The sequence below is a fragment of the Ochlerotatus camptorhynchus genome, unplaced genomic scaffold (genome assembly GCF_037179485.1).
Source record: "Ochlerotatus camptorhynchus isolate MF236.1 unplaced genomic scaffold, CSIRO-AGI_Acam_v1.1 ptg000045l, whole genome shotgun sequence".
NCBI lineage: Eukaryota > Metazoa > Arthropoda > Insecta > Diptera > Culicidae > Ochlerotatus > Ochlerotatus camptorhynchus.
The window spans coordinates 264,844-278,033 of NW_027040536.1; the positions used below are offsets into that span (position 1 = coordinate 264,844).

Sequence of the window (13,190 nt, forward strand, 5' to 3'; positions counted from 1 at the left end):
CAACCGATGAACCACACAGATAAAAATTCTGTATTTTAATAGTGATGTAAACATTCATTCACGTAAACTTGTATTTCATTTCACGCAACCGAGCAACTTGTAGACAATGTTGTTTACAACAATGGGCTTTTGTATACAATATTTGCTACATTGCATGAAATGTCTCAGAGCTTTACATGATGTATAATGTAAACTTATATGCTATGTGACGCTCCATTTATGTGTATCATACTAATCAGAAATTTACACTACTTTTTCGAACTGTGCATTCTGACGGCCATATGAGTAGAAACCGAAACCGTACCAATAAAAAGAAGAAGGCGAACACAAAACAACAACCTTCCAGTGTGGTTCAATCCACAACTAAAACATTTGAAGAACAAAAAGCAGAAAGCACACAAATTATACAAAAAGGAAAGCACTAGCACAAATTTACAACACTATCATAACATATGCAACCAACTCAACACAGCCATTAACACTGCACATGAAGAATATAATCGTAAAGTCGAAAATGAAGTCAAATCATATCCTACGAACTTTTTCAATTATGTAAAAACGAAATTGAAAAGTAATAATTTTCCGTCACGAATGCATTTTGATGGAAATGAAGGTGAAAATCCTTCTGAAATCTGCAATCTCTTTGCAAATTTCTTTCAGGAAGTATACACAACATTTTCTGAAAAAGACCGCGACTTCTTTGCATTCATTCCCGAAGTCTCTAACAACATATCTGTCAATCAAATATGTCAAAATGAAGTCCTCAATGCACTAAAAAATTTGGACGCATCTAATGGACCAGGACCTGGCAGAATTACACCTGTATTCTTGAAGAATCTTTCAGAAAAACTTACCCTTCCTTTAGAACGCCTTTTCAATATGTCTCTGAAAAATGGGAAATTCCCTGAAATTTGGAAATCGTCTCATTTGGTGCCTATTTTCAAATCAGGCAAGAAATCTGACATCCGTTATTATCGTGGAATTGCCATTATCTCTTGCATCCCAAAACTTTTTGAATCAATCGTAAACGACAAAATTCTTCAGCAAGTAAAAAATCAAATTACAAACAAACAGCACGGCTTTTTTAAAGGTCATTCAGCTACCTCTAATCTTCTTGAATTTGTAACCTTCATTCTTAACGCAATGGCAATGGCAAGTGGAAGCTCTTTATACTGACTTCAGTAAAGCATTTGACCGAATCGACATACCATTATTACTCTTTAAATTGCAAAAAATAGGAATGGAATGTGGACTTCTGAATTGACTCCAATCATACTAAACGCAACGCAAACAAATAGTTCGTTTTCATAATAAACTTTTAGAACCTATTTCGGTCACCTCTGGGGTGCCCCAGGACTCTCATTTACACCCAATTCTTTTTATTTTATACGTAAACGACATTTCCTACATACTTAAAAAAAAATAAAAGTTCTTATATATGCAGACGGCATGAAGCTCTTCATGGAAATAAGTAATTCTAGCGACACAGAAGAATTCCAGAATGAAATCAACTTATTCAACACTTGGTGTAGTAAAAATCTACTCCAACTTAATGTAAAAAAAAAATGCAACGCGCAACGCAATTGTATTTAGCAGAAAAGTAGAAACACCTCTTTTTGAAATATTTTTAGGCAACCAAAAAGTAGAAAAATGTAAAACTGTAAGGGACCTAGGTGTGATCCTAGACTCCAAACTCACTTTTGTAGAAAATTATAATACAATCATAACGAAAGCAAATAGTATGTTGGGCTTCATTAAGAGGTTCAGCTATAATTTTCAAGACCCATACACTATCAAATTATTATATATTACATACGTAAGACCTTTTCTGGAATACTGTAACCTGGTATGGAATCCGTACATTGCCACGCATAGAATCCGTCCAAAAACAGTTCCTTTTATATGTCCTTCGGAAATTGAATTGGACCGCATTTCCTCTTCCATCATATGAAGCATATATGCTCATCAACTTACAAACACTCAAAGAACGCCGAATTTGCAATGCTTTTCTTCATCAATGACATTATTTCACATCGCATAGAATCATCAGAAATACTTTCAAAATTAAACTTCTACACACCCTGTCGGCATCTAAGAACACGAAAATTATTCTCAGAAAAATCACACAGAACAAATTACGCAAAAAATGGCCCCTTCAATCGAATGATACGACAGTATTATCTACACTGTGAAGTTATTAGCATCACTATATTAAAAGAAGCAATTAAAACCAAACTAAAACATTATAGAAATAATGCATAGTATGTAAGTAAAACATTGTAACCATTGTATGTAGTCTACTTTGCTTGACAAAATAAATAAATATGTAGCCAAGTAACCATTTAGTCGCAATACAGCTTGTATTTACTTACTTGCTTGAGTATGGTTAGTTGGGGAATTGGATGAAACTATCGTTTCATAAAACTCATCCTTTTTATATTCCATTCATTCTATTTTCGCACTTTGCATATTACACCATCTCATACTTAAGACGCGAACCTTATGCCAGATGCCCATGGCAATACAGTAACAGATGGACATGAGGTGGACATGAGATCAACCACACCAACCAGCGAAGAAGAGTCAACATCGAACCAGGTACCAGGTATAAGTGCGGATTTATCACCCTCGGAAAACAGGAAAATCCCGGATAAGGCGGAATCATGTCAGAACCAACTAATGACAATCTACGGAAGGAAGTGCGGAATGAAATACGAAGCGTTAGAGAAAAAGTACAAGGGATTCCAAAAGAAGCCATCAATGGCGGCAGATCAGTGGAACATGGTGAAACCGAGCCAATTATTATTTATAAATTAAACATAAAAATTAAACTAAATACGCGCTAGGCTTGAAAAGAATATTTTCGAACCTGGAAGTGTGTATGTAATTATTACAGATCCAGTAACCCATTTCAGCATGTCTGTATTACTAATATCCAATTGATAGAGGTAATACATACATGCGGGGCTTATGTGAGTGAAAGTAACCTCGGCATGGGCGTGACTCTCCAGACATGCTGAAATGGGTTACTGGATCTGCAATGAGCTATCACCTTCTAACTCCTGGACTAAAGCTATCTACATTGACCATAAATGCGACATTGTTGAGATAGTTCTTTCATGCTAACACTCCCGGTCAGTGGGCATTAGAGGGAACACACACACACACACGTGCTAGTTGTCTTCTAGCCAGAAAGCGCGTTCAGAGAGCAAGAACGGAAGCAGACAGAGAGGAGCACAGGGTGGTGTTCCGAGAGGCCAGGGCTGCACTAAAACGAAAGATAAAGCTGAGCAAGTCAAACAGTTTCAAGGAGCTGTGCCGCGATGCCGATGCCAACCCCTGGGGCAACGCATACCGAGTCGCGATGGCGAAGATCAGAGGTCCAACGATGCCGGTTGAAATATGTCCCAACAAGCTGAAAGTCATCGTGGAGGGACTTTTCCCACAGCATGACCCAACGACCTGGCCACCTACACCATATGGCGAGGAAGATGGAGACAACGTTGAACTCCTAGCAGCAGCGGAAGGGTTGAAGGCAAAGAAAGCTCCCGGCCCGGATGGAATTCCCAACGTGGCGTTGAAGGCGGCGATCCAGACGTTCCCGGACATGTTCAGGATGGTGCTGCAGAAATGTCTGGACGATGGTCAGTTCCCTGATAGGTGGAAGGTACAAAAGCTTGTGCTGTTGCCGAAGCCCGGAAAACCGCCGGGGTATCCTGCATCATATAGGCCAATATGCTTGCTGGATACTGTCGGAAAGCTCTTGGAGAGGATCATCCTGAACAGGCTGACGAAATGCACGGAGAGTGAACACGGGTTGTCGGAGAGGCAGTTCGGATTCCGGAAAGGGAGATCGACGGTGAATGCAATTCGGACAGTGATTGACAGAGCCGAAAAAGCTTCCAAACAGAAGCGGAGAGGAAATCGATACTGCGCCGTGATTACAATTGATGTAAAGAATGCATTCAATAGCGCCAGCTGGGAGGTCATCGCCAAGGCGCTCCATAGAATGAGGGTTCCAGACTACCTCTGCAGGATTCTAAGTGGTTACTTCCAGAACCGGGTCCTGGTCTACGAGACAGACACGGGGCAGAAATCGCTTAGAATCACGGCGAGAGTTCCACAAGACTCCATTCTAGGTCCCACGCTGTGGAATGGAATGTGCAATGGCGTGCTGACGCTCAAGCTGCCCAAAGGAGTTGAGATCGTTGGCTTTGCGGACGATGTCGTCTTGGCGGTAACCGGTGAGACGCTGGAAGAAGTGGAAATGCTGGCGGCCGAGGCGATATGGGATGTACAATTGGTAACTGGATCTGGATGCAAGGAGCGAAGCTGCAGATAGCCCACCACAAAATAGAAGTGATGTTGGTCAGCAACTGCAAAGCAGTGCAGCGGGCAGAAATCACCGTTGGAGAGTATCTGGGAGTGATGATCGATGACCGGCTAAACAGCCACATCGAATATGCCTGCGAGAAGGCGGCGAAGGTCATCAACGCAATAGCCAGAATCAAGCCGAACAATTCTGGTCCAAGCAGCAGCAAGAGGCGTCTTCTGGCCAGCGTGTCCTCATAGATACTAAGGTACGGAGGTCCAGCCTGGATTGAAGCGCTGAAAACGAAGCAGAACCAAAGGAAATTTAACAATACGTTCCGGCTCATGGTCATGCGAGTCGTGAGTGCGTACAGAACCATTTCGATGGAGGCAGTATGCGTTATCGCCGGTATGATCCCAATCGGTATCAATGACATTTATATAAGGTCTGGGCCAACAGGCAGCTTGCTGGTGTTAGAAGCAAAAATGTTGTAAACATTGCTGAACATCAGCGAACAGATAGAAATACGTCACTGCCAACGTACTGAGAACAGATAGAAATACGTCACTGCCAACAGCTGTTTCGTGTAAAAAGATAAACATTGCAATAAAATACGAACACCACTAAATATTTGCACATTTCACTAACACCAATAAGCCCCTTGGCCCAGACCTTATATAAACGTCATTGAATCGGTATCACCTTGGCGGAGGACTATGAGTCCTATATGAGGAGAGAAACCAGAGGAGTAAGAAAAACGTTGAGAACGGAGTCGATGGCCAAGTGGTAGCAGGAGTGGGATGCACCGGAGAACGGTAGATGGACACACAGGCTAATACCGATTCTTTCGACCTGGGTGAACAGGAAGCATGGAGAAGTCAACTTCCACTTAACGCAGTTCTTGTCTGGTCATGGCTGCTTCAGGAAGTACCTGCATCGGTTCGGACACACAACGTCACCTTTCTGTCCGGAGTGTGGGAATGTGGAAGAATCACCAGAGCACGTGGTCTTCGAATGTCCTAGATTTGATGCTGTGCGAGAGGGTATGCTCGCCCTTAGCGGGGAGAATGTCGTCGAAGAAATGTGTTGAGAGGAAGGCACCTTTAACGCCGTCAGCAGAGCAGTAATGCAGATCATGTCAGCGCTGCAGCGAAAATGGCGAGAAGACCAACTAGAAAGTAGTAATGTGCTCACACAAGTGCGAACTGAAAGCCGAAGCCAGGAGAACTCTCCGTCAGAGTATGCTGAATCCACCACCGGGGGTTAGCCGAGTAGAACGCGACGCTGGGAGCTAAATGGCTCACAAATTGGAGAGACGATCAGCGAACTGGAAGCGCCAATTAGCTGAGGTAAAGTTAGGTGCATAATGCACGGCCCCCTCCGAAGTAATACGACAAGTGGTTCCGGGGGAAAAGGACAAGGCGTCCAAGGAGGTTTTAAGCAAACCCCACACGCATCAATATATTGACGCGAAGGGGAATTATTGACAATAATATTGATGATGTGAATTCAGAAATATTGTCAATCTCGATGTATTGACGTCAATATAGCATGTATTGACAATACGATTATTGTCAATAAAAGCAATCGTGTAGGGTTCACAGTAGGGCGGTAAAAATCCCACACACCGTGTCACCGCGACTGTGCGCCCAGTCATCAAGCGGTGGCACAATGGCCTTTTGAAGGTTTCTTTCTTCCAAAAAAAAATAAAACACACACTATATTCAACCGAAATTTAAGCATTTGAAACCAATTTTAGTTAGAAACTCCAAGCAGCTTTTTTAAACTGCCTGAAAAATATCACCTTCCTGCGAAAAAACGAATGAACGGTTCCAAAGAACTACTTCTTTTCAGTGAACTGAACGACTCGGAATCGTTAAGTGAAAGGAACTATTTTGTTCATCTCTAATCCTAACCTTAACATCACAGAATCCACGATGGCATTGATAATTAGGATTTTAATACCTTGAATAATCTAGATGGATCTTCAAATATTTCGTCTAGCTATGTACTGGGTTTCCTCGGGAATGCGGACAGAACCTGACACGTCAGCGGTAACATTTCTCGAACCGGATATTATGACCAGGCTTGCAATTGCTCATTACAGCTAAAATGCTATTTTTCGTTATTATGAAACAATGGGATACTATAATGATAATTTTTATTTGTAAGATAAGAAGAGGTGGTAAAGATTGTATATGACGTATAACATTTGTCAATTTTGCTTTCAGATGGTCACAACTTATAACGAAAAATAACATTTTAGCTGTAATGAGCAATTGCAAGCCTGATTATGACAGCTCTTGAATACATATAAATATTAACAACTTGTCAGAATTGCAACCCTCGTCCCTTGGTCCTTCAAACCGGATTCAAAGTTTATTGCCAGATCAAGGGAATTGGGAGCAATAGGAGCCTTTTGTACATAAGTGGAAAAGAAACTTTATTTCATAGAGGGCACAAACAGTATTCACCAACGGTCACACCCAAATCACTTTTTAATTTGTATATCGATTAACTTTCTTTAAAAAACGTGGTTTAAATAGGGCCTCCCTGCTGCTTTTGACATAATCCACCCTAACGCTTGAATCTATACATCAACACTGCATTAGTACTTGTATGTACCGGAAATTACACAACCAGCTTCACATTGTGGCATATTGTGTCCTCTAATATTTTTAATTATTTCAGATTTCGTGAAAGCAAATCACAAAACCTTTAACACTTTCAACACTGTAAACCAACCTAATCGTGCACTGCTGCATCCAAAATGTAACACCACCAAAACTCCAACAACGTAGAACTTCATCCTGCTGCTGATATTCGCGAGCGTTGCACTATCCACCTAGCGAGATTCTAAACCAAAAACTAATCCTAACCGATCAGAACGCGGTCTCATTTATACCAACTGTAGACATCAGGAGGCTTGAGATGTATCAACACACGACTTGACAATCATCATTGCCAACGGGCATCTAATTCTAACGAGTGTGAGCATCAAAGACAATCGACTCCTACTTGATCTTTAACGAGTCGGTGCGACCTCTGTCCGGGTCGACAGTCGGCAGTAGTAGTAAGCAATCGCCAACGGTTGATACAATCTATTATCATCGTCGTCGTCGTTACGTCGGGGGGTGTAGGTTGCTGTACCATGCCGGCAATAGATCGTTAAGCCAAGAATTATGGCGCTAACAAGCAGAATGATAGAAGTCCAATGTATACACCCTTAAGTGTCACGTCAAATCAAGGATTACTGCAACCATAACTGATTTTTCAATGCATGTACGCATAATGAATAATCAACGTAGGAGTTGGATCACTCTACCAGTCAGCACCTCAATTGCAACCGGCAAAGTATACGTCATCGTTTGCACAACGTGCGCATCACATATTTATCCTGATAATACACTCCTTCTAATTAGTTCTGGTAGTGTGAATGAAGGTACATGATTATTAAATCAAATTGGGCAATCGTGAATCAGAACCTTTTCCCATATAAATTAATTCAATTCATGCAACCACACCTATAATCTTGATATCCAGATTGTTAAGATTTGCTCAACAGTTCAGGCAAAGTTAAAAATAATTTAAAAGTTTAAATCTACTGAAGTGGAACATTCTATTAATTCCTTTTACTCATATTCAATCGCCTTACAATTGGATCTAAGGTGATTTACGTTACTGACCCTTTGCTCGTTTGTTCTGAAGTGTGAATGGAAATAGTCCCCTCGATTCGCGGAAATCAATTGAAATTGTCATATTTGCGTTCGACCTGGGTCCCGTCACGCCAACCGGAGACGTCAAAACGTGTGGAATTACTCATACCGTGCCACGTGCGATGCTTTCTCATACCAATAAACAAACCCCGACCGGACGGTCGGCGTGCCATTACTAATATAAAACGTTTTATTACAGTCCCCAAGCCCAGCCAGGCACGGGGGGGTAATCTTACAACCTAATCATACTACACAACAACCACAAACACTGAGCAAGCGAACAAGCTTCACAGTTGACGGGTCAGTCCTCGTCTCTCGTTTACGCCTTCCATCTTCCATCGCCGCTTCCTCTCACTCTACTCGGGGAAGATCTCGCTTACCTCGGCGTCCTTCACCAGGCTGTTCGCCAGTTCGGTGAACTTGATGGAGAGATTCTCCTCGAAGGATGGTTTCACCTCGTCCAGCAGCACCATCGGGTTCTCGTTGATGGCCTCATTGCCAACCTTTTCCAGGGTCGGGTCACCGTTGAACAGATTCATCAGATAGAATGAAGCCTTGTCGAACTTGATCTTCAGATCGATCGGCCGGAAGCGAACCAGATCCTTTCCATCGACATTTTCGGTATAATATTCCAACTTCAGGATTGCCTTGGTGTCGTCTAGAATAGCGAGAGGAAGACAATGGTGATTAATTGATGTACATTTTTTTTCAGTTCGTTTATTTAGAAAGCTCAATTGCGTTAGCTTTACGGAGCCGATAACTCATTGCTCTTTGTTTGTAACAAAATTCAGTTAATTCTATGTCTAGTAGAAGTTGGGCCGAATACTCGCGGCTTACTCGAGGTTAGATGGGGACATAGGCGAAGGATAGGATCAGGGGAGGAGCTTAGGGGTGGGTTTTCGTTGTCTCATCAGAGCGTTGTCGCCAGTAATTGATGTACATGTTGATGAGTATGTAATTGTGAATTGTGAAAATTATTAATGGCATTTAGATATGGTACATAGGAGTGTATCAAACGCCCACCGAGTCTAAACGCCCGCTTGTTATTTATATGGTCATTGCAATGTTGATATTGAACCTACAACCAATTAATTTGTTTTGAAAAAATAGAAGTTTTGAACTAGCCCCACGTGTTCACTATGCCCGTCTTATCCTTAAGACATAAATAATTCATTTCAGGACTGGAAATAAATTACGCATAAAATTTAGAAGAGTGTAGGGCATCTAATCAGCAAAATTTTTAAACTTAACTAAAATCTAAGCAAAAGCATTATTCGTGACTCATGAACATCCCCTAACGTTTTTATATCACTTTCAACAATTATTCAGGCAAGTACGGAATGATTTTGCCGTGATGGTAGTTTGTAATGCAACCCACGAAATTAGGCTCAAGCAAAAAAAAAAGTGTCCGAATTCCGCGGATAAAATATTCTATTGTAATTCAATTAATCTGCATGTTTCAATTCAATTCAAGCAAATTTTCACTATGTTGAAAGTAACATTCGTACCGATCCGAGAAAAATAAAGTTTTGTTTTGATGGTCGAAAAGTTATTCCTATTTCCAATTAAACGCATATAATCTCACAGTGATAGCAATGTTTAACATATTAAGCAGGGTTTTAATCATACAAAGCAGATTGGTAGCTCTCATGCTAAAAAATACTTGTTTTTGAGTCAAAAGTTATTATACGTCGTTTGGTGGCCGCCAAATGTTAAGTAACATGTATTTACCAGGATATTCGGGATAATTATCAATCACGTCTCCTTACGTGCAGTCTATTCATCATTTTAGGACCACCGAAATTATCATAGCAACAAACAGTTCAATTTATTCACTTTAATAATGAGAAAGCGAAACGACGAACGTACACTTTTCACGGGTTTCTCATCGCTGTTACTTAAGACAAACGGCATCTCCATAGAAATCGGGTGACTTAAGTAACATCGAAAAATATTTTGATCGGAAGGTGATTACGTCAAAAAGAAATTTGACTGGTAAATAAATTTAAAACTGGGATGGAATCCCATATTCGGACAGCATAATCACTAGGCCACAGAAGTAAAGTAGTTTCTGTAAAAATGCGCATTTGAAATAAGTTTGCATAAAAAAAAACGAAATGTTTATCATTGATTTATGCTAAGAGGAAGAGGTGACAATTGGCTTCTTCATCTTTTATTTCTATCTCTATCTCTATCTTTATCTTACGCACATGAAATCGTTCAATCAGGAGCTGGTTCACGTTTGACAGATGAACGGAGATGAACCAGCGTCTGGCTGAAAATCTCCTCAATAAAGGCAACCCACCCAAGTAACAATTTGAGTTTTATGAGGGTTCTGTAGCCCATGATTTAGACTTGTAGAGTGCTTTAAAACCACAATGAAACTTGCAATGTTACTTGGAAAACCAACGTTTAACAGAAAAGTGGGTCATTTTCGCCCCCGTATTGTCACCTCTTCTCTTAGGATTTATGCAGCACTCATTTTAAAACCATAAACAATTGAGTTCTCCAAGCCGGATCTCACAAACACTATACTACACGGAGATGAAAAAGTGCCCAAAATTAAGTACTTTTCCCTCAATTCCGGGGTTCAGCCCAATAACCCAAATTTAAGTAAATCGCATATAGTAATTTCCATTTAACACCAAGAAAAAAAATACCTACTCTTCTACCCAAAATTAAGTTTAACTCACGTAAATTTTAGAACATGCAATTTACTCACAAGTAACTTATTGGGCTGAGCTTTTTAGTTGGGTCGAAACTCTCGTTCCTTTTTTGACAACAATAAAGAGTGCAAGTGAGTTAAAAGAACTCAAATTTTGGAATGTGTTTTTTCTCCGTGTATAATATCAATTAAAACACACACTACTTGGTAACCGCAAAATACCCAATAATGACTACAAAATAAGCATTTTCGAGGGAGACTGTGACTACCCTTTAAATGAGTGAAAATATTACCCATTTATGAGTATTTGTTTTTCAAAAATGAATACTTACTACTCGTTTTTGTAGTTGTAATTACTCATAAATGGGTAAACTTTTACTCATTTAATGGGTAGTCCCAGTTTCCCTCGAAAATGCTTACTTTGTAGTCATTAGTGGGTATTTTGCGGTTACTGTGTAGCATATACTGTCATGTACACGGTAAGAATAAAACATTTATTTATGAGTAAAAGTTAACCCATCTTCAATCAAAGTGGCACTACTAATTAATGAGTAATTTATTATACCCGTAGCCACTTTTTTTTTTAACTGGGTTAACTTTTACTCATAAAAGAGTATTTTATTCTTACCATGCAAACGTACACGGTAAGAAAAAAGTACCCAAAAGTAAGTTCTTTTCACTCATCTCGGCACTATAGTGCAGGAACCCAACAGTAGGTAAAGCGGGCCAAAGTAGTTTTCATTTACTTGTGTGCAATTCGTAAGGAATTTTCCACTCGCTTTCTACCCAATAGTAAGTTAGTTGTACCCAAAAGTAGGTAAATATTCCCACACTTTACTATCCCTGTTGGGTGGTTTTGCTCCTCCGTTTTTGACAACATAAGAAGGAGAAAAGGAGACAAACTAATCAAAAGTAGGTAAAAGTGAACTGGCCGTTGGGTACTTTTTTCTTACCGTGTAGGGTTTGTTTTCGTTTTGTTGTTTATTTTTACTTTCGAATGACAATTCTTACAGCAAACCAAAAATTTCTCACAACTAACAAAAAAATTCATCTCATGAGTTGAGTTTATTTTAACTTAATTTTGAGTATTTTTTCTTACCGTGCACTAACACTGCGAACCCGCCTTGAGAGGACTACACGCTATTTTTAGGCTACTCATTTTTGAGTTGAAAATGACTCAGTCAGCCAAAAGGGAAGTTACTCAAAAATGAGTAAACATGCTTTTACTCACATTTGAGTAAACGTGCCTATAGAGGAAAGTGGGTAACGGTTACTCAGATTGTGACATTTGTCAACTGAGTAAACCTTACCCATTTCGGTAGAAACAAATAAATGTCCCATGAATGCTTTATATTGGGGAAATGGATGTAATGTCGGCCTAAATGCCCCTAATTTGGGCAATACTAAATTTTCAATAGCGACCAAAAATATCCATTAGACCCGTCCCAAAGAAACGATCGTCTAGATAAAATTTATAAATAAGCAGATTTTTAGCGATGGGCCCAATGTTAGATCCGTGATATACGCTGTCTTGCAATGAGCACTCATACATCTAGTTTTCACTGGAAATCCTATGTATGAGTGCTCATTGCAAGACAGTCTATATTACGTGATATAGGCTGTAATGTGAACGGGGTATTAGCGTTTTGTACCTTACCAACTAGCTGCTGATAACTTTCGCTACCAGGTCATTACGTAGCTGCACCATTTCTACTGCTTCACCTCCAAAATTAATTTTAAACTAACTGCACAAAAATCGCCTGTTTACAACTTCAAATTGCGCCATTTTGAACTTAGGAAAAAAAATATATTAGAACCATTTACCCTGAATCTGGGTAGCTCCCACTCATCGGAGCAAAACCAGTTTACTTATTTTTTGACAACTCCATACAGCATGCAAAAATGAGTGCGATCTACCCAGTCACTGAGTAGCCTCCAAATAGCGTGTATGGAACTCGTAACGAATAATTAAGGTTCAATTTAGAATTTGATTTACACGCTATTTCAAAACTACCACAATGGGTAGAGTCCACCCAGATTGGTCAAAACTGAATCTACACAAAAATGGGTAAACTATGTTGGGAGTGACTAGTTGACTAATGAACAACATCGACCTGAATTCGATCGACTTTGTTCATTTGTCAACTTGTGACTCCCAACATAGTTTACCCATTTTTTGGTAATATCAGTTTAGACCGATCTTTTGATGAATTCTACCTAAATTTGGGTAGTTTTGAAATAGCGTGTACATAAATCCTCCGTTTGTTCCGAATGCGCGGAATTAGGCAGTGCGCAGAATTATGGTGGTTTACGGTACTGACGCAGGTGACCTGCGCACCCTTCGCAGCCTACGAGGTTGGCGACGTGTGGCCATTAGACTGATGCAAAATTTGAAATGTTTGGTCCACAGTGCTCAAACGGTTCCAAATCGGGTCCTGATTAACCTCCGAAAGTTTAAACTCATTTGATAAGAAACTGGCTTGGCACAAACCATTTG

At 40.1% G+C, this 13,190-nt stretch overlaps 1 protein-coding gene across 1 annotated transcript in view; it reads right to left on the bottom strand.

The window, feature by feature from the left end:
- Positions 1-13,190, bottom strand: part of LOC135714502 (uncharacterized) — a 31,512-nt gene that overhangs the window by 3,556 nt on the left and 14,766 nt on the right. The window contains exons 4-7 of the mRNA XM_065237878.1: positions 8,389-8,686; positions 7,999-8,014; positions 7,331-7,456; positions 7,058-7,157 (exon numbers count right to left, since the gene is read on the bottom strand). Coding sequence (XP_065093950.1) covers positions 7,058-7,157; positions 7,331-7,456; positions 7,999-8,014; positions 8,389-8,686 — 540 coding nt within the window. The remainder of the gene's footprint in view (positions 1-7,057; positions 7,158-7,330; positions 7,457-7,998; positions 8,015-8,388; positions 8,687-13,190) is intronic.